This window comes from Setaria italica, chromosome V (genome assembly GCF_000263155.2).
Source record: "Setaria italica strain Yugu1 chromosome V, Setaria_italica_v2.0, whole genome shotgun sequence".
In the NCBI taxonomy this organism is placed as follows: Eukaryota; Viridiplantae; Streptophyta; class Magnoliopsida; order Poales; family Poaceae; genus Setaria; species Setaria italica.
The window spans coordinates 28,944,878-28,967,999 of NC_028454.1; the positions used below are offsets into that span (position 1 = coordinate 28,944,878).

General features: G+C 46.7%; 3 protein-coding genes across 4 annotated transcripts; 1 reads left to right on the forward strand and 2 right to left on the reverse strand.

Annotated features, from left to right (window-relative positions):
* Positions 1–1,456: 1,456 nt before the first annotated feature.
* Positions 1,457–4,492, forward strand: LOC101772171 (psbP domain-containing protein 5, chloroplastic). 2 transcript variants are annotated; one of them, XM_004969122.3, is made up of 11 exons: positions 1,457–1,629; positions 1,713–1,882; positions 2,052–2,172; positions 2,316–2,365; positions 2,522–2,589; positions 2,853–2,951; positions 3,417–3,476; positions 3,566–3,625; positions 3,813–3,867; positions 3,971–4,020; positions 4,172–4,492. In XM_004969122.3, the coding sequence occupies exons 1-11, from the start codon at positions 1,559–1,561 to the stop codon at positions 4,268–4,270; spliced, it is 903 nt and encodes a 300-aa protein (XP_004969179.1). In that variant the 5' UTR covers positions 1,457–1,558; the 3' UTR covers positions 4,271–4,492. The 2 variants fall into 2 exon arrangements, with proteins under 2 accessions (XP_004969179.1, XP_004969178.1); XM_004969121.3 differs by having other exon boundaries at positions 1,458–1,629; positions 1,707–1,882.
* Positions 4,493–10,045: 5,553 nt separating this feature from the next.
* LOC111257346 lies at positions 10,046–15,317 on the reverse strand. The gene is made up of 4 exons (XM_022826695.1): positions 15,275–15,317; positions 13,298–13,514; positions 10,832–13,184; positions 10,046–10,680 (listed from the first exon to the last, which is right to left on the reverse strand). The coding sequence occupies exons 1-4, from the start codon at positions 15,315–15,317 to the stop codon at positions 10,246–10,248; spliced, it is 3,048 nt and encodes a 1,015-aa protein (XP_022682430.1). The 3' UTR covers positions 10,046–10,245.
* A 4,253-nt stretch (positions 15,318–19,570) lies between these two features.
* Positions 19,571–21,630, reverse strand: LOC101772857 (probable aldo-keto reductase 1). Its single transcript, XM_004969123.3, has 5 exons — positions 21,047–21,630; positions 20,767–20,939; positions 20,575–20,671; positions 20,314–20,467; positions 19,571–19,935 (listed from the first exon to the last, which is right to left on the reverse strand). Exons 1-5 carry the CDS (start codon positions 21,479–21,481, stop codon positions 19,760–19,762), a joined length of 1,035 nt encoding a protein of 344 aa, XP_004969180.1. The 5' UTR covers positions 21,482–21,630; the 3' UTR covers positions 19,571–19,759.
* Between the last annotated feature and the right edge of the window lie 1,492 nt (positions 21,631–23,122).

Genomic DNA, 23,122 nt, shown 5'->3' on the forward strand with positions numbered 1-23,122 from the left:
TTACTCCCCTCTGGGTTGATATTCTACGAATATAGTCAATTCCATATGCTTCCCGGTGCGCCCCAAACTTTAAGCGAGGGTCGGCGCGGCCGGCGCCCGCAGCGGCAGCGACGGGGGATCTGGGGGTGCGCCCGTTCGCCCGTGCGGGAGCTGTGCGGGTGCGGCGCACTGGAAGGGAGACGGACTGGAGGGTGGGAGATGCGGAGAGTTATATACTAGGGTAGGGTTATTGTTGGGCTGAGCTATATAATTTTTTTTCCCGAAATACCTGTGAATCACCCGCCGAGGAAGTATAAACCTGCCCCCGACCCGCTCAGTTTTGATCCCCGAACCCGCAAACCCGTGGGGAAAAACAGATCCGCTCCCACCCCCATCGAGTCTAAAACCCGCGGGTTTTGGATCCAAACTCGTCCGATTGCCATCCCTAGAGGCCGCGGAGTCGGAGGAGCGGCGGCGCAACGCGGTGCGTTGCGTGGGCCTCGAAGTCAGAGGAGAGGGTATGGGTGGTGTCGAGGAAGGCGGCGGTGGCGGGAGGGGGAATAGTCAATTAGTCTAATAGGGCTTGGCATTGCGGCTGCCTAATAAACTATTGGGCCGAGCCGACTGGCACTCTGTTTCCATGCCGAGCCTCATGGCCATACAAAAGCAGTGACAAGGAGTAGGCATGCAACAGTATAAAGTAGTAGGGCACTGTGGACCTACCACCTTATGCATGGCGAGATGGAATGAAATACAAACAAATACCCACACATTTTAGTTGAGTGCTTGAGCATAGGCTAATTTTTTTTGGCTACGGCTTATTTCGGACGTGATGATTTTTTTATATACGACCATATTTTGGTCTAGAATAGTTATGTGAGCGATCCTTTTTCTTGAGCCCGAGTCAGATTTATGAATCGTACTACTATTTTTGCTAAATAAAATTGGTTTATACTGTGAGGTTTTGGTCAAGTCTCTCCTAGGCAACTTAATCATTTCTTTGAAAAAAGAAGCACGTTAAAGAGAAGAAAATCGAAATTTACTATCAAAACTCCTAAGAGGGAGAACCACCTATTATGGCCTATCTGGTTGCCAACAGGCAGCTTGTTGCACCCAAACGAGTGAAACAACCAAAATCCAACGTCTGAGATTTCTACGTAGCTATCTTAGAATCCAATCCAAACAAGTCCTGAGGATGAATTATTTGTCTAACTTCACATCTTCAGCGTGTTAAATGTGGTATGATTAAGCTAAGGAACATTTGTACATTGTTGTGAAAAAAACCAAAAGTCATTTTTGTGTAGTCGTTCTTCGTATTGTTTTATTCGATAAATATCAGATATGGTTTCTTTTAAAAAAGAATTCAGCAAATAAATAAATAAATATCAGTTTTTACTTAAATTTCAGTGGCCCACGTGCCAAAAAGGCCCATGTGCACGGAAATGGAGAGATCTTTTGCTCTCGGCAACAAACGGTTTGGATAGAATAGAACCTGCCTCTTCTCCATCCTTCTTCTGTCGCCCCCCGTCCCACGAGCCACGAGGCCCCGACTGGAGGTAGGAGGACAGGCCGGCGAGCCATGGCGGCGGCTCTCCTCTCCTCTCCTCCCTCTCTGTCGAGCCCCACCTCCCAGTCCTCGCTTCGCCCAAGGTACGCGCTCGCTCCGCCGCACGAACTCCCAAATCGCTTCCCATTCGTGTAAACTGCACACACCGGGGATTGCGCAGGAGCAGGGGCGCGCTCGGCGCGGGGACGTGCGTGCCACCACCGCGGAGGAGGGTCCTTGTGTTCGCCTCTTCCTCTCGCAAACCTGCCGCCGGGAACCGCGGGTTGGAGGTGGAGAGGAGGCGCCTGCTCATGTCCGGGCTCGTGTCTTCTTTCGCAATCGTCCTCCCAATTTCAGGTCGGAATCAAGGGATGCCTCAGCGGGTGCATGTTTCTTTATCTTCTCAAGTTTTTTTTTTGATGCTCAGGTCTGGAGGGGAGTGTGAGCTTGTTTAGTCTCGTGTTTTAACCTTGAAAGACCAATTCACTAAATGCTTATGAGCACTGTGTTCACGACATTTCTGTAGAATCATATGCTGCCATGGAGACTGACGAAGATGTGAAGATGAACACGCAGGTTGATGAGATCAATGCATATTCTTTTCTTTACCCTGTCGAACTGCCAGGAAAGAAATTCTCCTTCAAATGGTATTTCAGTTCTCTGTACTACAATTCTGTACCATCTACTCTTGTTGTCGGAATTTTACTGTTATTTGTACTCGCTAGCTTCTCAATGAGCAATACTAGGATAACACACAGTCACTCACTGTCCTATTCTATTCTGTTCCCAGGGTAGTGTCCAGAAAACCGGAGCGATATTCCTCCGCAGCACCACTATCGCGTGAGTAGCCTCTGGTATAACAACGAGAAGAAATGGTCTTACTTTATTCGTACAAAGGGATTACTTCATTAAGCATAGGAGCTTCAACTGTTGCACTTTTGAAAACCTTATTCATTTGACAATGAAAGCAAACTGACTCGATCGAACTCTATGCAGCTGATGCACGTCAACGTATTGTATCGGAGCGAGTTGACATGATACATAATGTTGTCATCTCAGTCTCGGTAAATCCTCAAATACTATAAGATACTAGAAAATGCAGAAGTCCGCAATGTGTTGCCTCAGTCTAACACAACATATATCATCTGTTAGTAATTAGGTTTATGTATTTTGGTATTTATGCAAATCGTCATGTGACTAAATTTTATGTTGTTGGTGCAAATTATTATATGCGGCTAAATTTGATGGGAAATTGGAAATCGCATAAAATGAAACTCTGAAAAGCAAATCTGAGTACATGGTAACGTCTATCATTTGTCTGGTGCAGATTGGGCCACCAAATTCACGTTTTTTACCTTCAAAAGACAAGAGTTCATGGGATCCAAAAGATGTGGCAGATTGCATTTTGGCTGATAGATCTACCCTGGTACATACTTCTTCTATTTTTGGCTTTCTTTCGTAGAAGTTATTAGCCATTTAAGATTCTGCCTGAATGTAACTTATGGTATTTAGGTACTTATGGTGTTTAAGTTTTCCATTTCTTGCATTACATTTGCATTGAGCTAATAGTGTCCAACAAACTGTATGTATTAAGAAGGTGAACACTATTAATCCAAGTAATTCGACTGTTACATCAAGAAAGCGAAATTCAATCAAAAGCACAAATTTAAATTCAGATGCTCCTTAGTCATCTCCCTCTGTCGAATGAAACATTTACAATTGGCTCATGGAGCGAAGCTATGCTAGTTGACCAACAATAAATTGTAAATAACTCATGGACCTGATCAGCAACTGTCGATATGCTGATGAAGGTTTGAAGTCCCTTTACTGCAACTTTTATGTTGATATTTGGTCACATATTGATTCTACAACTAACTATATCACCTTGCAGAAGGTAACGACTGGCCAGCGCATGACAGAGAGTTCTGTCCTTGATGCACACTGCACAGAGGTAAGCTCTGATCATTGTAATCATCCTTTAAGACTACTTTTCTTTTTCGGATTTGACAGGCACCACTACATATCGAATATTATTTGTAGGTTGATGGAGAACCGTACTGGTATTACGAGTATCTAGTTCGGAAATCACCAACAGCATCTGTAAGTTTTCTGGCACATATACATTTGGCAACAAACGTATTTGTATGAAGAACCTCAAACAGAATATATTCTTAGATTAATACTTTACCGCGCATTGTGTTAACCCTTTGATAGCCAAGTAGTGAAATATGTATATATCAATGTAAGGCAGTTTAATGTTCTTAATGACACTCTTTTGTTTCTTCAGGCACCAGAACCAAATTTGTTTCGACATAATGTAGCCTGCACTGTTGAGCGAGATGGTATTAGATCTTTGTATTTTTGACCAATGACCCTTTGCTCCCTTACATATAATGAAATAAAATATTCTTTGTTCACTCACCTTTTTTTATTATTTTTTACTAGGGTACCTGTACTCACTGAATGCTTCCACTCTCAGCAAGCAGTGGGAATCTGTAAGTTCTGAACACATACCAACACTGCACATAAATATGCTTTAGGGTTTGATTTCATTATTGTTACTTCAGTTATAGGAGGAACATGTATTTTTCATAAAAGTATCTTTATATGTCAGCTTCTAACCAGTATTTAACTTTTGCAACACAGATGGGGCCTTTTCTACAGAAGACTGTGGCATCTTTTCGCCTTCTTCCCCCTACAGAAAGCTATGTTCCTCCTTACAAGGATCCTTGGAGATTTTGGTGACATGGTTATTCTTTTTGCAGTTTCCTTTCTTTGTCACTTCAGATTTTAGACCATGTTTCTTGTAGTGTATGTAGCGAGTGCTTGTACTTTCAGCTTGTCAGATAAAATCAGAGACTTAGTTTGCTTTCACCAATCAACTTTAAATTGGCTGTGCTGATTAATCAAAAGTCAAATGCATCTCAAGAGCTATGTCACTAAAATCGTTGGAAAAAAAAGAATCAAGACACTAGTCCCTCCATATTTTACAAGGCGTATTTTGTTTCATCAGGACAATGCTTTGACTGCTGATTACTTTAATATTTTGTCTATGACACGCAGTTCGAGAATTTTTTTTTTGTTTACGTGCCAGAAAATCACAACCATAAGTAGTTTTGAATATGAATCTAATAGCAGCAATTTTGGGTAAAATTTTATGCATGAATAGAGTAACTGTTGGTCAAACTCGTGTCTTAATGAATGAAATAAGCCTAGTAATTTCAAATGGAGGGAGTAAAAACATATCATGCTTAATTTTGTTGCTTTCTCCCGCTGCTTAAATTGACAGCCGTCTCCATTTCTTATTTCCTGTTTGTCATACGAAATATTGTTTTTTTGCGCCAATTTTCATCAGTCCGTTCTCTTTATTCTAACACTAACTGCATGGTATCTTGACTTCTTCCTGTCTTTGTTCTATCCTGGAGAAGTTTGCGAGGCTTTCCTCAAGTAACCATATAGTTTACTGATCCAGTCAGGAATATTGTCATCCTTGCAAGGCACTGCACCTACCAGTTGTTTAATTCCAAGTTTTTATGAGTGATAGTGAACACATGGTGCTGGGAACAAGCTCATGTGATGAATAGAATAATATAACCAAACAAATCTAAAGTGTCTAGGTTGCAACCACCCCCAGACGGTAACATCCTAATAGGACTTCACTGTGCTCTATTGACTACAAGTTGAGAATCCTAGGTTGGCCACCTTACAATGACTAAACGACGCACTGGAGAACTGCTGCTTATACCTTCCTCACATATGCCCTGACCATCGTCCCCTTATGGTCAGCCTCTGCAAAAGCTCTCCCGTGTATGAGAAAATAGTAGCAAGAACACGGAGCTTCCAGCCTCCTACATGACTCTGCTATTTTGCTTCCTGTGGAGATGCATGCTGTGAAGGATGAGCTCTTCATCGGCTTCAAGAGTCGTTGCGGTCTACAGGGCTCTGGAGTGTCCAACACCAAAGGAATGCCCCAAAGCCTTGTAAACCGCGCGACTCCTCGTGCAGGCAAAAGAGATTGCGGCAAACATGTCCGGGTTTCATCGTATCCAACTCTGGTGACTGGTGAGGTGTTTTTCTTGTCTAAAACTACAAGTTTTCGCCTTTTTGTGGTAACTTGGTCATACGTAGTGCATGTTACTTCAGATTCTTTAAGGAATTTTTGAAATCCGATCACATTTGAAGTAAATCATGGGAACTCCGGTTCCAATCTCCCTTACCATGAGTTCCAACTTCTGAAGGAATCTCACTTCAGCAGTCAGGTTTCAGAAATTTAAAGCAGTTGCATTCGGGAATTCCGGAGCACATTTTTCATGCTTTCTCCAATCCAGCTTCAAAATTTGATTAGAGTGAGTGTACATGTACTTCACGCAGGGCATTTTTCCTTCTTCAGTTTTTAATTTCTGATTGAGCATACATATATCCATGTAACTGCTTTTGGTTGGTTGAAACATTTGCTGCAACCATATAACCATGAGCTAGCTCTACACTCCCAACATTCTGTTTATGTAACAACATGGAAAACCAACTTTTGCTCATATTTCTCATGGCCACACTTATAATCTTCATTGTACATGGTCTAGAACATAGTATTCTCAAAGATGAATCGTTAGGATGATCTAGCGCAACTGCTGGGAGAATTTCAAAACTTTCACATAGCGCATAGCGGCACATCACTGCTGTTGCTAGTCCTTTTTTTTTTCCTTACTTCTTCACACAGTTTTACTTCCTTGTTGTATCTGCATAGTTCCAATTAGTATGTGCAAACAATGTGTTTTGCCTGTCACCAGTCACATCTTCTTCACGTATCTGCCTAGTGATTTCTTCGAAGTCGTTGAAGGCCTCGTGTGTCAGCTTCACCTTGAAGGAATCAATGTTGGCATCTTGTTTCTCGATCTTGGTTGTCCCTGAGTAATTTTAGAGAATATTAGTCAGGAACCAATGCTGGGACAGTTCAAACTCACAGGTAATGATTTTGTCCACTTTTAAGTTGCTTTGCATCAATAGTTTTAGAATGGGGATTATGGGGTCACCTGGTATAGGAACCTCATGACCCCCTTGATGCAAAACCCAAGCTAAAGGCTGAAGCTAGCTGAGCAGGGGCGCACCGGTGCTTCCTGGCCAGGTCTTCTCCAAAATTTCTGCCGAAAACCTTGGCTGCCATTGCTGACAAAACCAAAAAGCAAAAAATGACCACGCCGACGGAGAAATGATACTCCAAGGCAACTGTATCTGTATCAGAGTAGATTCAGCAGAAACTTGATCTGTCACCCCTCTTCCACCGACGAAAAACCCATGGCCAATCAGACTGTAGGCAATAATTCTATTGCCAATTCTCTTGATTCTTGAAGCTACTGCATGTGATGGATGATATCGAGGTAGAATTATAAAGTCACACCTGGTACTGGGACCAAATAATCCCCTTGATGCAGAACCCAAGCTAAGGCTACCTGAGCAGGGCTGCACCGGTGGTCCGATCTGCCGGAAATTCGGCACGGGCAGTCAGGAACTCTGATGACCTGCGATCACAGCACACGAAATCACACGATCAACAGCAGCAACACAGAGACAGTGATGAGAGTTTCAGAAACCGTGTTCCCTCGATGAGGATGGTGGTGTCGACACGTACTCCGGCCGCCCGCAGCCGCACACGGCCAGTGCGCCCGAACTTGGTGGCCACCTGCACCTGCTCTGGCTGTCCGGCAGCTGCTTCAGAGCCTGTAACAACAGCCATGGGGCACGGCACGTCGATTGATCGAGCATTCGAGCGTGAGCTCTCGCCTCTCGGACACCAGGTTTGAGAGTATAATAAAAGGCCGTCGTCCCTGGGGTGTACAGGGCCCCCAATTTCCATCATTGCAGCCCATCAAGCCCACTAATCCCTGAGCCAATGAAGCAAGGCTAAGGTGGTGTTTGGAAGGAGGGGGCTAAACTTTAGCCCTGTCACATCGGATGTTCGGATACTAATTAGGAAGACTAAATATAAGCTAATTACAAAACTAATTGCAGAACCCCTAGGCTAAATCGCGAGACGAATCTATTAAGTCTAATTAATCCATCATTAGTGAATGGTTACTGTAGCACCACATTGTCAAATCATGGACTAATTAGGCTTAATAGATTCGTCTCGCGATTTAGCCTAGGGGTTGTGTAATTAGTTTTGTAATTAGTCTAGGTTTAATACTCCTAATTAGTGTCCAAATATTCGATGTGACGGGGGCTAAAATTTAGCCCCCTCCTCCCAAACACCCCCTAAAGCCCGTTGTTTTCCGCCCATCGCGCGGTCGTGGTGCCCGGCTAGGCGGCTAGGCGGCTAGGCGCTGTTCTCCTCCGATCTGCGTCTCGTCAATTCGAGTCTAGGGCACCGTCAGCCACGACTGCCGCCGATTGCCGATTGCCGGAGAGCCGCCGGCTGATTGGCTTGCTCATTGCATTCTTTAAAAACCAAATAATCTACAATTTAGAATGAATGGAGTAGTACTCACGTACACAGCCAGGAGCCTAGGACAAGTTAGTAACCAGGTAATTTTCTTTTTCGTTGATCGATTCTACGTAATGCAATAATGCTTCATATGCACTAGCCATTTTCTTCTTCTTTTGAATAGTTGCTCTAGACTAGAGTGTTCCAAAATCGAAGCCATATCTTCTACAAATCGATCTAGGAAATATGATTATGGTCACCAAAAGCGTAAGAAAAGAAATGATAAGGCTCCGTTTGGATGTCGATATTGGAATGCATGGCATTGAATTATGATAAATCATGCATCATTCTATTTGAGCTCCTGCAGTTTGAGTTGTACGACGAATTAGCTCTTTGGCTCTGACCACAAGGTCAGACATAGGTTTTCCACTCTCCAGAATCACTCCTATGTTGCCGTGGAAGGCCCTATACTTCTCTAGCTAACCGCAATTTCTTCTCGGGCAGAAGTGAAGAGAGTCACCTCCGACAGTTACTCCCTCTTCTTCCCTTCATCAAAGATAAAGTAATTAAAGAATAATCAAACATTCAACAGGCCAGCAAAGGGACACCAAAACTTCAACGACAAAATGCCACCGAATTAATGCTGCAAGGCTGCAATTTCCTAGCTAGAAAGAAAACCACCAACAGAAGGTGGGGGGATGACGGCTTCGTCTTGAATCCGGAAGAACCAAACCATTCCTATTTGTACTCCCAAATCATGATGCACCCGCAACCTATTTCTTCCCCCTGATATCAAGCTTTAGCAACTCATCTCCACGCTTCTCTCTAATCTCCTCTCTCGGTTTTCCTCCACGAGCAGAGCAAGCAAGCAGGTCATCACCTGCATCCTCGTCCCCGCTCGTCGTTCTCATAGGGAGACATGGTCACGATCAGCTGCCCCTTTGACCTACACAGGCACGGGTGGGCGGGCAGTGGCCCACAGCCGACGCAGGCCGGCCAGCACAGGTGCAACGGAAGTCCTTGGCAGAGCGTGGGAGGATTAAATCTCAGGAAACCAATGCCTTACCCAATGCTGTCGCATGAGAAGATGATATATGTGACCACGGCTCGGCGGAGCATCTGCGGAGGATCTCCACTACTGAGAGCCAGATGCCGTAAAATTTGTGGCCGCGGTGGCGCGGTAGTCCACGCACCGCGCTCAATCAGGGCGGCCCCAGCAGCCAGGTGCCATCGACGACGTCAAACTTGCGGCTGCGGCAGTCGGCGCTCAATCCAGGGCTGGCCGCACAACCGAGTAATTGCGTCGAGCAAAGGTGATAATCAAGAGAGTGAGAGCATGCATCACGGCCATGGACGGATCTAGCGGTGGGACGGATGAGGCTCAAGCCTCCTCTACTGCTGCTCGCCCGCTCGGATAATGGAGCCCCTTAAGCCCCTCCATATTTTTAGGAAGAAGGAATGAGAAGCGAAGGGAGGGAAGGAGGAGGAAGACAAGGGAGTCCTCCTAGGCTCACGAGCCGCATCCGCCACTGATCACGGCTGCCACCTCTATAGCTCCCATGCCTCCAGTTCCGCCCCCGTCGGCGGCTCTGCGTGCTTGCGTCGGATGCAAGCGCGGACAGGAGGAGCGAGGATGAGAGGGCAGCACGATGCGGATATGGAAGGGGGCGGTGGAAGAAGGTGAGGGGGAAAGACTGACAACCAATTTTCAAGCATTGGAAGCGTGATCCGCGGGTGGGGAGTGCGTGGGTGTAAGCCGCACGTGCGGTAAGAAAAAACGGTATAAACATTCTCTAACTCCCAGTTTTCATAGGTGCACCCTGACCCATCTCTGAAAGGATTGACAGATGGTCCGGTATGAGGGGTAAGGTGAACCTAAATTAGGTAAGAAAATTTTCAATTGTTTTCGTTTTTTATAGTATAGATAGATATAGATTATCCTTTATATCAGATGTTCTAGATGTAAGAAAACAACCATGGTATAAAACCATCCGAGAGTCCTTGAATGAAAAATTCCTATGGACAAGCATAATTAAAATAGAATTTGTGGGTATTTTTTTTAAAAATAGATTACGTACAATACCTATTATTATCAATGATGGTCGAGTCTATTGATTGATAAACGTAAACAAATCAATTCAGGAGTACGAACGAGAAAACCATGGTCTATCTGGCAATAAAGACTGCAGAACAACACACATAGCAGTACAATATAGCCAGTCTGAATGTAAGCATACTTCATAAGTGGATTGAGATTGACCAGAGATGATTAATCGAGCACGGTCGCCTGGTCGAGCCTTTATTATGTCTGATTTGCAGGATGAATCAGCCTTTTCGCCCTGCCCACTAGGTCGCGCAGAGGATCACCGTGCTCTAAAACCACTCCTCCGTTGCCCAGGAAGACCCTGTAGTTTTCCACCTTGGATGGGGTCATTTCTACCTTGGACAGTGCATTAAGCATCCCTTCTCCGAAGATAATAAGCATGTAGCGAGGATGCCGTTCCAGAAAGGATATTACCAGCTCAATGATGGCCCTTCTCATCCTTGGGTACTCAGGACTCGGTTTCTTATTGGAGTTGAGTGTATCCACCAGCTTTTGAACAAACGCTGCTCCAATGATATGTGACTCAAGCCCTTGGGCAGAGCGTTCAGGTGGGAGGACAGAACAGATTTTTGAAGCGAGGCCGATTAGGGCCTCCAACTGTTTGCCCTCTGCAGTCATTATATTTTCCAGCACCTGCATGAGTATTTGATGACAATATATCAGGTAACTCACAACTTCACGATTCTGTTAACAAATAACTACTTCACGATTGTATCCTGTTTGACATAGGTGCCCAAGCGTCATTCAGCGGGCCGTTAACATCAAATGCGATCGAGAGACTTACCACTGGCAATGCAGATGAGAGGTGATTGCTTACCCCTGGATCGCTCAGCCTGCCCCAGATCATAGAGCAATTCCCCAGGAGACTCGCCGCAGCACATCTGTACTCATCATTACCAAGCATGTCCTTGAGACGCTCGACAAGTTCATATTCCGGTCGTGCCTCCAATATAGCCAAGCAGTTTGCTGGGCTCTCGATTGCAAGATTTGACAGTGCTTCCCCTGCGGCCGCTCGAAGCGACTGGCAATAGGTCGTTGGTCCGTCCCGCCCAATTATGAAAACACCAACTAAAAAGCGAATAATCACCTGGACTCTCCCAATCCCCTGCCTTTCGCCCTCATCCAAGGCCATAGTGGCTATGATATCGATCGCCGGCTTCCATACTTCAGGGCTGCTCCGGCTGTCCTCCAAGACACATGCGAGGTTACTAAGCAAAAAGGGGCTCTCCCACAGCTCGTGCCGAACAATATTTCTGCCGGTGGTTGCAAGCCTCCTCACTAAATCCAGAGACGAGCGTATCAATGCATTATCATTGCTGCTTTCGCTGCTGCTAGTGTAGCTTATGAGACCTACGATCTTCGGGACTAGGTTTGTGGTTTTGACAATTTCTTCACAGTTGTCAACATCGCAAGCAAGCCTCTCGAGAATTACCGTGCCCAGTATGGGGAGTGAATCCTGATAAGTCAAGGGTGGCTCCTCCGGAATGGACCACTTCTCTTCGATCCGGTGCCAACACCGGCATACCCAAGAACAACATCCTCCATTGTTGCCTCCTCGATGCCCCAATTGCTCATATGCAGGTGGGTTACTTGCATTCCCTCCATTACCAGTACATTCTTGACATCGAGTTTGGTCACTAACAACATTATCTCCATTGTCATCGGCAGCCTCGGGCACGATGTCTTGTCTCCCTTGTTCATTTCTGGCGCTGTCTCCGATTTCATTGTCACCAAGGCCCTGAGCCCCTATTGAACCATCATCGCCGTTCCCTCCATCAATTTCAGACGCTGGTTGATTCTCAGCATCAAGGAGCAAAGACACCAACTTTACCGCGCCAGGAATTTCGGAAATTCTGAGGTTGCTGGATAGCTCGGCGATGACCCTGGCGGCAAATAACCTGATATCTCTGTCTTGTTCGAATGTCCAGCCAAGCATGCTGATCAATGTAGGCACTGCTTTCTCTGATCTGGTGATTACTGAGATGAGTTCTTCGTTGGAGTCCCTTCGTTGGAGAAAGCTGTGAAGAACACGAACCCCAGCTAGCTGCATTTCAGGTGAGCTGGAAGCTGCAGGGTTGAGTGAGTCGGCGACGAAGCTGGCAAGGCTGATCCTGTCCTCTGCGAACACACCGATTTCCATGCGTGTTGTGTACGCACGCTCGTAGTAAAGATCGACAGCTTTTTTTCCCCACTTACTTCTGAATCCTGAGCTACGGACAAGCGATCTGCGAGGGAAGAAGGAGAACATCGCTAGGATGCAGGCCATGATATAGAGTGACCCTTGGCATAGCGCCAGCACGTAGAAGACTACTACCGATGCCACCATGTTTTGGCTATAGAGCTGTAAACTTTGAATAATGCGCCAAGATGATAGCACAATTTGCGCTACAGCAGCTGGTATCTGCAAGTTACCAATCAGTAGCACCGCTAGCAAAGCAACGATCGATATGGGAAAACCCAAAAGGACGCCCCCTACTGGGAGTGGCAATGCCAAAGCCAAAAGGAAGGATATGTGCATTGCCACATCAATCCATGGGCCAAATAGGCTATTCGGAACTGACGGATTCTGTAGGCTGCCAAATAGTAGCACCAATGTAGTGAATGGTGAGGCAGCAAAGCAGATCACGTCCGAGCCCAACACCAAACAAGAAGCCAGTGATATGAATGAAATCACTTTAGAGACATATAGCAGCCTTCTGCCCCAAAGACCGCTTGTTAGATTGCCAATTCTTGGGGGTCTCAAGTTGAGCAGCACCAATGCCACGAGCTGCGTTAGGATATCTGGTAAAGCTGTGAACCCAGAGAATGCGCTAGCAACAGCAGCAGCAACGACGAAGGGGATAATTAGGATAGCCCATAGCAGCAACGGTCGGCTCTGTTGCAGTCGTCTCATCAGCCGGGGTGTCTCTGAAATCCACGTCTTGCTCATAAAAGTTAGCAAGACCACCCTAAAGAATCTCCCATGCATCAGCAGCGACGGTTCAAATGCTGTGATAACCCCACCGATGATCAGGAGCACTTCACTACCTTCCCGAGGTCGGGCTAACATGCGAGCGAAAGATGAACTCATCGATCTGAGTGCCTTTGTGGTCCCGAACAATGATTGGTTATCGAATTTGAAGTTGCGGATGAAAACCCTAATACGTGCACAGCCATATAGTTCGACAGAAAAAAATTTCACCCGCGTTTAGAATTAACATGAGGATACAATACAACAGCAGAAAAGGGGAGATCTGCGTGGGGTGCGCACCTGAAAGCTTCTACGAAGACCATGACCGTGGCGATCCGGAAATCAACGGGGTCCAGCGAAGAGCGGTACCCAGCAAGCAAGACGACGGTCGCCCACAGGGAGGCCAGCGTGCCCAGGGCGTTGCCGACCAACTCCCCGGTGGCAAGAACGCGCACGAAGCGGTTCAGACTCTTCTCTGGCTTAGCAGCAGCGATCGCCCTCCGCTGCAACTTGCCACCTGCATGGTCCGAGTAGGCAAATGAGACTTGATTAATTCGTTTGCTGCATAAATTGCTTTTGTAACCGGACTAAGTTTAACCTTGACCGTCATGTGGGCCAAACGGCCCGTTACCAGGCAAACCCGGCGGGCCAAACGGCCGTTAACAGGCACACCCGGCGGCAGCAGCAGCAGCTGCAGCGCTGCAGCAGCCGCAGCGGCAGCCAGCAGCCGCAGCCGCTATAAGCGCTGCCGAACGCGCTGTGTGTTTTCACATGGAAGATGACAAATACACCTAAAAAAGGTTAGTTTCCAGAATACCTTATATTACGGAGTACACCGTCCAATTCAAAATCGTTTTGACTTTTTTAGATTTATGAATATTTTTTAATATCTATAAATCTAGAAAAATTAAAATAACGTACGCTTGATAACAGGTAGAACAGAAATTATAAAGTGACAATTCACCTTTTCGGTCCAGTGGTCCACGGTCCACGCTACTCACTGGGAACTGTTGGTTACTGGAACAGTTTTCACTCTTTTTTTTTTTTACCAACAAGAGCTCGTAGATTTTTTTCCTTGCTTGTAGATTTTTTTTCTTTTGTCCTCAGTCTTTTTTTAGATAATGGAAGGTTATATTCCGACTTCAGACATTCTTTTTCAAGAATGCATCAGACCACAAAGATTACAGAATGGCACATGTTCCAAAAGAATATGTAGGCAAAACATCAGAAGATCTGATGTACCAAAGAGAAATAACAAAATAAAAAAAATACAACTCGAAAACTCTAACAGGCTACTTCAGTAATCTCCATATACGTCTTGTTTCGTAAGGTCTCGTACAAATGAACCGACTTTTCCTCAAGGTGAAATCGAAACCAAAACATGAACCAATCCAACGACGAAGAAGAGAAGCAACTCCATCTGCTGTTTGACGCTCTGACCACGAACTCAAGACCGTAGCAAAACCATCCACACTTCAGTACGGATAAGCAAGATACCAGTAGCTGTTGTTGAATCCGAGTTGGGCAACCACAAAACCCGCATGAAGTACACCACCACTCAAATCTCTGAAATGACGCCTCCACCGAGGAAGCAACGATAGTTGCTGCCGCTACAGCCCGTTAGGATAAAATTTTAACCTGGAGACTTAGTGATGGGTGGGCTTGAGATAAATTGATAACATTCTCAAGAGGGAAAACGGCGCCCAAAGGCGTCGTCACCATCGAAGCCGGCTAAGGCCAGCATGACTTTCGCCAACGCACCCTAGCCCACCACAATATAGCCCCAAGGGTTGACGAAACGCGTCCCATACACCACACCACCGCCGATCATTCGAGGCCAAAGCACCTGAAACCCGACATAGACGAAATGTGTCCCATACCACACACGCCGCACAGTAAGGTCCTGAGCACTTGTTGCAAGCACGACGTTCGTGAATGTAATTACCAGAATCCACGCTGTGCCATCAGCAACCAATCATAGGAGGCAGACGCAAAGCTCAGGTGGAAGCACGTCCTAAGAGCAAATACGACGACGTCCCTCCACAACCAGCGTCGGCACCAACTGTGGGAGGTGGTCCCTAAAGCCATCGGTCCCCAAAGCACAAGGCAGTGGCGACCCCAGCCATCCGACCATCGGCCACAAGGCCACCACCAAGATCGGGGGAAGGGAGTGGCTGATCTGGGTCGGGGAACGACAACGTTGATGATGGATCCGTGCCGATGGGATGGATCCGGCAACACCGCCGCGGGGCCAGCCACCGAGGCGCCGCCACCCACTCGCGCCGCACACGGCCGCACCAGGCCCCCGCATGGCCGCCATCGCGCATGGCCGCCACCACGCATGGCCGCGCCAGGAGGTAGATCTGGCCACGAGGACACCCAATCTGATCGGTGACACTAGCCCCACTGCAATCCGCCCGTCGGTGATTCGCTCTGACGAACTAGGCAGCCACGCTCGCCTGAAGACGCCGAGGGGAAGGAAAGCCACCCCGCCGCTATTGTCCTTGTGAGCTGCTCGGGCTTCCGGCGGTCGGCTCTGGTGGCGGTGCGGCAGAGGGGGATAGGGGAAGGGTGACGGCTAGGGTTCCGCCCGCCCGTGTCACCCACGTGGGAGCAACGCGGGGGGAAGGTCACAGCGGGGTGACTGACTTTCTTTGTTCTCGGTCCAAGCTGGCGATTCTCTCCTGGTATTGAATGGTAATCAATGATACGACCGCGATAATCAATCATGTGCAGAAATAGCTGACGAGTGGAGGCGGTCTGTAGAAATGGTCCAACAACGACAAGCAACCATAAGGCTGAAATAATTTTAAGTGAAGATAGTGATATGCAGCCACAAGGCCATGACAGCCGTTTATTAGGCTGGCGATTCTCCGCGATCTGTACTAAGGACCGTTGGGTTCCACGGACTAAAGTTTAGTCCCTATCACATCGAATATTTAAATACTAATTAGGAGTATTAAACATAGACTAATTACAAAACCAATTACACAGATTGAGGCTAATTTGCGAGACGAATCTATTAAGCCTAATTAGTCCATGATTTGATAATGTGATGCTACGATAAATATGTGCTAATCATGAATTAATTAGGTTTAATAGATTCGTCTCGCGAATTAGCCTCCGTCTGTGTAATTAGTTTTATAATTAGCTCATATTTAGTCCTTCTAATTAGTATCCGAAGATTCGATATGATAAGGACTAAACTTTAGCTCAAGGAACCAAACATCCCTTATGATATCAACTAACCAAGCATCAAGAAAAACTACTGGACCATAATGCTTATACACTGAGTGACTGAGTCTGCTGCCCCAATTTTTTCTTGATGTCCGCAATTGGAGCAGTAGACTCAGCCAAGCATCAAGAAAACTACTGGATCATTATGGTCCAGTAGACTTAGTCACTCAGTGTATCCTGGCTGCAGATTGCAAACTAGTGGTTAGGGTTCAGAAAGGTCCAACTGAAAGGACCTTTGATATCGACTAAGGGGGTGAATATAGGTGCAACTAAAATTTTACACAAAAACTTGTAGAGGAATTAGAAACCCACTGAGTATTCGAAGATAATCAAAGTTTCACAGCATGCCTATGGAAACCTCAATCAAAAGTAGATTGACAAAATACCATGCACCGGTGAGTTGTTTCCAAGGTATTTCACTGGATACTTGCAGCTGAAAACTTTTTGAAATGTAGATTGAGATGAAACCTAGAAATGAGCTAGCACACGCAGTAGTGAAATTGGCAACTCAAGCACAAGATACAAGGATTTGTTTACTGAAGTTTGGAGACCACCACCAGGTTCCTACATCTTTGTTGGGTGCTTCCAAGGAAGTCGGGTCGCTCTCAACCCTCTCCCCACTTTTTCTTGATTTACCAAAGTTTGGATACCTGCACTAGGTTTCTACATCTCCGTTGGGTCACTCTCAACCCTCTCTACTTTGCTTCTTGATTTATTCCCTTGCGGATGAAGCCTTCACAAACTTCTCACAGCACACCACAAGCTTGATTGCTCACCGAGTGACCTCTAGAAGTTTAGGAGACTTGAGAGTAAAAAACGCCATGAAGATTTCTTACCGTGAACACAAGTGCTCAAGAAAGGATTTTGCTCACTTTCATTCAATCTTTTAATCCATCAACCTAATCTGTTCTCTTCTCAAATCTTTTGCAAACCTAGAAATGGGAGGGCTCAAAAGGGATGTGGAGATGTGTTTTTCGTGGAGGAACTCAGCAGCCAAAAACTAGTTGTTAGCTTGTTAAGTTTCGGAATCTCCGGAAACTCTACAGCCCAAAAACTACTCGTTAGGTTTAAATTAGGCCCGAAAACTCCGCAAAAATTTTAGAGTCTCTAGAAAAGTTAGCATTTCTCTTCTCATAGAAAAATACAGAATATTTGTAAAATTCTTCAAAATCTTCGCAATTTGCGGAATTTTCATAGAATTCCCTGGAGTTTTCGTAGGTCTATAAGATAGTACGTGTAACATAAGAGAGAACGCCATAACTTTTTACTTCGGACTTTAAGTTTGATGATTTTGGACTCCAAGGAAAGCTTATTCAGAGGAATACCTATTCCAATTGATACCAAGCTCCAAGACCATCCGGTGCAGGTGTTGTGATAAGTGCTTCTCTCGTGTTAGCACTTGAAAAGGTTAGGTTTAAGTACCAAGACATAAGCAAATCTATCAACATTGCATCCTTCTTGATAGTACGTCACCATCTATACTCATGGTCAAACAATGAACATGATATTAACCATCCCATATTGTAATACCATCTTTGAGGGCTTCACTCCGCTCATTGGCTACAAGTTGACTTACTGCAGCAGCAAAGTGCCATGTTTCTTTAGAACAGTGATATGTTCTTGGTGGTAAAGTTTTTATCTAGGGATGGCAGTCAGGCGGGTTTACACCCAAAACCCATGGGTTTTGGACCTGGCAGGGGCAGGTCTATTTTTGCCCCCACGGATCTGCAGGTTCGGGGACCCGAAATAGGGCGGGGGCGGGGCGGGTTTTTAATTTCCCCCGTGGGTGCTTGTTGGGGGCCCGAAGTTTATTCCCAGCCCAACGAAGATGCAGCCCAACCCACATAGCATAAGGAATCCCTAAGTATATAAACCGTACCACTACCTCTTCCCAGGCCACTAACCCCAGCCACCAGTCGTCTCAGCGTCGCCACCGCAGCACGCACTCACGCCACGCAGCTTGATGACCACGAGCAGCACGGGGACGGCCGACGCTTGGCATATCGCCGCTGCCCTCCTCACACCATCCGCGACACTGACGAGGACCGCCACCCTCCTCACGCCGTTGCCTCAGCTCGCCGCGGCGCGTGCCCAGCGACAGGAGGCACCGCCGCGGCGGCGCAGGCGCCGGAGCCAGGCACGCGTAGGGAGAGGGTGTCCATCCTAGCATCTGCACGTCCTCCACTCCTTCTATAGTCCTCCCCAGTCCCCAAGAAGGTGAGACCGATCAGATCTTGAAACAGATCCTATCCGTTGTGTGAATTAATATGTGATTTCTGCAATTGGTAAATCGGCAGCTCTGTCCCGTGCATTAGGATGGCTGCTCATGCTCGTGTTCCAAGTCCCCTTTGGAGCATTACAACAAGTTTGTGGAGTCACACCAAAGAGAAGATGGTGCAATGGAGGAACAGCTTTGGACAAAATGCAATAGATGCAACTACAGATCTCGTGCTGACCCCATGAAGGGCACCTCTCAGCTTTGGAACCACTTGAAAGTTAAGCACCAATTCCAAGCTCCTCAAACTGGTGAAGCTGTAGATTGAAATGCCAAGCTGAAGCAAGTGCTGCACTCGCTAGTCTGCTATGCTACTACATCTGCTCTTGTTCTGTAGGAGTATTTCACTACCGCACTTTGTTATAGACATGAACATATGATGCTGCATGTTTACTGGCAGTCGAGATTCTGAGATGATGCATTTGTCTGGTTTTGTGGATCCCATCAGGTTTCAAGGATCCGGCAGGTTTGGAGGTGGGGGAGGATTTTCACCCAACCTGTGGTTCGGAGCTGGGGTGGGTTTTTATGTCAGGTTTCAGGGGTGGCCCCGCAGATGTTCCACCGGATCCTGACCTGCCCCGTTGTCATCCCTACTTTTATCTATGCCTCATGAGTTACCAAACATTTTGAGTGATATAGAATCTATATCTTTCATTTTTCTGGAACTCAATGCTTTGGCATTCACGAGTTACCGGAACAATTTGCGTACCTTTTCTGCTTTGTTAATAGAACACGTAATACCTACTACATGTGCGTTCTTTTTCTTTTTTTTTTCCTTTCAGAAATGGAGTTACTAAACAAATTGCACATACCTGAACAACATGGGCTCAGAGAATTGTGTTTTGGTTTTCCCCCCATTGTGTTCGGGGTCTCGCATCCCTTATTAGTGAGTGAGCATACATATACTTCACGCCGAGCACTTCTTTTTTTTCCTTTTTTTTTGAGTTTCGGAGCGAGCATGCTCATTTTCCTGCACCTCTCCTGTTGTTAGGTTCAGAGTTCTGAAAATCGCTGCGACTATACAGGAGAAAATGGAGCTAGCTCCACACTCGGGAGTCTTCTCTTCTGCTCGTAATCAACGATAAATAGCACTTATAAGTTATTCTTGCCCGTCCAAATTATTTGCCACGATGTGCCATACAAGAAACATCGGCGTAGGCGAAAAGATTTTAGCACATATTCAGGGAGAACAGTTCAATTGTTGCATGCATAGGCTTGTTGCGGCTGGAACGTTTCCAGAATCCAGAGCTTTACTTCTTTGGTGTGTCTGCATACTTCCAGGCGGTATGTGCATAGGAATTGTATTGCCTTCCACCAGCCACATCGTCTGCGCGTATCTGGCTGGTGATTTCTTTCATATCCTCCTCTGTTAGCTTCACCTTCAGGGAGTCAATGTTGGCATCTAGGTTCTTGATTTTGGTTGTCCCTGAGAAATTGAAGAACACATCTTCAGCAACCAAATGCAGGATTATTTGGCCATACAAAGAACAATCTGTCTACTGATGACTTGCTTCAGACTCGGAAGTAAATAACGAGCACAGAACGATCGGCAAATAAGTTTGTTAAAACAGGGAAACAGATCACATCCAAATTGAAAAGGGATCATGCTCACATTTTACAAAGTTATTTGTTCTCATTATCTGTAACTTTTGAATCATATTGCACATTTCACTTTTCTCAGAAAGTACACACAGGCTTTTTAACACTGATATGTTTTTTTCTTTTGTCTTGGGAACATTAAGAATATCATCGGTTAACATTGTGTGCCATCAGTGATACGAGGAACAAGATTATATGGTCAAACCTGGTATAGGAACCACATCATCCCCTTGATGCAGAACCCAAGCTAGAGCTAGCTGAGCTGGGCTGCACTGGTGCTTCTTGGCCAGGTCTTCCATTTTCAGATAAATCTGCTTGTTCTTCTCCAAATTATCTGCTGTAAACCTTGGATGCCTTTGCTGATGAAACCAAAGTTAAATTCCTTAGTAAACTGGAAGACAAAATGCCAGATGGCCTTATGCAGATTGATAGAGGATAATAATTCCGTGGAATGTTGTGTTTGTACCAGACTAGATTCAGAGGACACTTGTTGTGTCACTCCCCTTCCGCCAAAGAATCCCCGGCCAATTGGACTGTAAGGAACAATTCCAATCCCCAACTCCCTGGAGTCCACAGAGCAAAGTGGAACGGAATTGGTGTGAATCAGGGCTACCATGGGGTGGAACAAGCAGAATTTGTGATGCGGAGCAGAGCTCACCTGCAGAGCGGCACGATCTCGGGCTCGATGTCGCGGGACCAGAGCGACCACTCCATCTGCACCGCGGTGATGGGATGCACGGCGTGCGCGCGCCGGATCGTGTCCGGGCTCGCCTCCGACAACCCGATGTACTTGACCTTCCCCTCCTCCACCAGCTTCTTGAGCTCACCAATCTGCAGCGATTTGGGCACGGGAATCCTCATGAGCAGTAACAACAGCAATTGGGAACAAGACGGCGAGAGGCAAGAAGAATTGGGGCAGGTAAGGTGCAGAGGCCGACCGTGTCCTCGATGGGGACGGTGGTGTCGATGCGGTGCTGGTAGTAGAGGTCGATGTAGCCGACGCCGAGGCGGCGCAGGCTGGCCTCGCAGCAGGCGCGCGCGTACTCCGGCGTGCCGCAGATGGTCAAGCCGCCGCCCGCGCCGCCCTGCCCGACGCCGAACTTGGTAGCCACCTGCACCTGCCCCCGCGGCAGCCGCTGCAGCGCCCTCCCGAGGAGGGTCTCGTTGGTGTGGGGCCCGTAGGCGTCGGAGGTGTCGAAGAAGGTGACCCCGCGGCGGAAGGCGTGCTCGACGACGGCGGCGACGGCCTCGTCCCCGAGCGGCGCGTTGTAGGAGCCCGTGAGCCCCATGCACCCGAACCCCAGCTTCGACACCTCCAGCCCCTGGGCGCCGAGCTTCACGCGGGGCACCTGCGGCGGGGCGGCCTCCTCCATGGCGGCGCGCGCGGTTGCGGTCGGAGATTTGCAGAGGATAGGATCGGAGGCAGCCGTGGCCGGAAGCGAACACTCAGCAGTGTAGCCAGCTGACAGGGCTTGCTGGCTGGCTAATTTTTATTCGGCAACTCCGGATGCCCAACAAGCCCGCCGGGACGATGAGGCGAGCATGATTAGTGCCGCAGGCGGTGGCAGCTCAGTCACATCCGGACGTGACAGGGTGACGTGCCATGGCTTGGTGTTTGCGACCGGCCAGGCGGCGAAAGCCGAGGAGTAACGGGCCCACTGCCTCACTCGTCACTGGCAGCTGCCAGCTCGTGTGTGTCCAGTCTTTTGTTAGGAAGAAATGTGTTGGTGTGTGTCCAGCCTTGTCAATCACTTGCGGCAAGAATGAAGGTGTGCTGTTTTACATCACCGAGTGATCGTAAATGATGGCGATTTTGTCAAGCGATGGAGCTACTCATTGCTGAATTCTGATTCAGCTTGCACACGTTACTGTAACTTTATGGTAGAGTCTTCTATAAACATAAGTATATGACACAAAATCAAACTTTCGGCTCCTATTTCAGAACGGCGCTTTATTACTGTTCTGTCATACATTATTTAGCACAGAGTATTCACAAAGATACATCGGCCATATTACTGAGAACATCTGCAGGGAAAGTGGCACATCAGTTGCATAGTAACTGGATATATTCCTTTACAATGTTGCTCCTCTGCCAAATCAGATTAGATCATAATGGAAAACAGACACATCGCAAATCGTATTATGCTAAATATTATCTATTTATTTATCTTTTTGTGCGATAGGAAAAAAATGATATCAGAAAGATAGGTGGATATTTCCAATTGTTTATGATCTATCAATATGGTGCATTTCGCTTTTCTTTGAAAGTGTATACAAGAAAAGCATCTGAAAATGCATATTTGGGTGAACACTATGAACCATCAGTCTCAGAACACTGAGTCTGATTGCTAAGACTGACAAATATCAGAGCGGCTGAGGCTAACTCAAAACTTTTCTACTTGCAAGTAAATGGGCGCAAGAGAAAAAACCATATCCAGCAGCTGCAGGTGGATGGCACTGAACTTCACACACATCAGCAGAAAGAGCAGTGCTTGTACAATCATTTCAGTTCACAGTTTGGGGCATCATATAATAGGCAGTTCTCACTTGATTGGGCCTCCCTGGGGATCAACACAGTGGATCTAAATGACCTAGAACAAGAATTTACAGAAGAGGAACTACATGCAGTTGTTATGGACCTCAAATCTGACAAAGTGCCAGGACAAGATGGTTATATTGGGGTTTTCTTATAAAGAATGCTGGGATGTGATCAAAGGGGACCTGATGGCAGCAGTCAATTATTTCTTTCTGCAACATGATCAGCATTTCAAGCATCTCAACTCGGCCCATATCATTCTCATTCCTAAGAAGAGTGATGCCACCTGTGTTGGTGACTATCGACCGATTAGCTTAACACATAGTGTGGCAAAATTGATCTCCAAATTGCTTGCTAACAGACTTTCAGTGCATCTGGATGAGCTTGTGTCACGGGCCCAAGTGCATTCATCCAGAAGCGAAGCATCCATGACAACTTTCTGTTCACTCAGAACCTTGTGCGTGATCTGCAGCAGTCA

Excerpts from the sequence above, each read along its gene's own strand:
- LOC111257346 (XM_022826695.1), bottom strand. The coding sequence starts at position 15,317 with ATGGCGGCCATGCGGGGGCCTGGTGCGGCCGTGTGCGGCGCGA. Across the intron at positions 13,515-15,274 it reads TGCGGCCGTGTGCGGCGCGA|GTGGCAAGTTGCAGCGGAGG; the intron begins GTGGGTGGCGGC and ends CGGACCATGCAG. Across the intron at positions 10,681-10,831 it reads TCTCATCTGCATTGCCAGTG|GTGCTGGAAAATATAATGAC; the intron begins GTAAGTCTCTCG and ends ATACTCATGCAG.
- LOC101772171 (XM_004969121.3), top strand. The coding sequence starts at position 1,559 with ATGGCGGCGGCTCTCCTCTCCTCTCCTCCCTCTCTGTCGAGCCCCACC. Across the intron at positions 3,477-3,565 it reads TTGATGCACACTGCACAGAG|GTTGATGGAGAACCGTACTG; the intron begins GTAAGCTCTGAT and ends TATTATTTGTAG. Across the intron at positions 4,021-4,171 it reads TCAGCAAGCAGTGGGAATCT|ATGGGGCCTTTTCTACAGAA; the intron begins GTAAGTTCTGAA and ends TTTGCAACACAG.
- LOC101772857 (XM_004969123.3), bottom strand. The coding sequence starts at position 21,481 with ATGGAGGAGGCCGCCCCGCCGCAGGTGCCCCGCGTGAAGCTCGGCGCC. Across the intron at positions 20,940-21,046 it reads CCGTCCCCATCGAGGACACG|ATTGGTGAGCTCAAGAAGCT; the intron begins GTCGGCCTCTGC and ends AAATCGCTGCAG. Across the intron at positions 19,936-20,313 it reads TGATGTGGTTCCTATACCAG|GGACAACCAAAATCAAGAAC; the intron begins GTTTGACCATAT and ends TCAATTTCTCAG.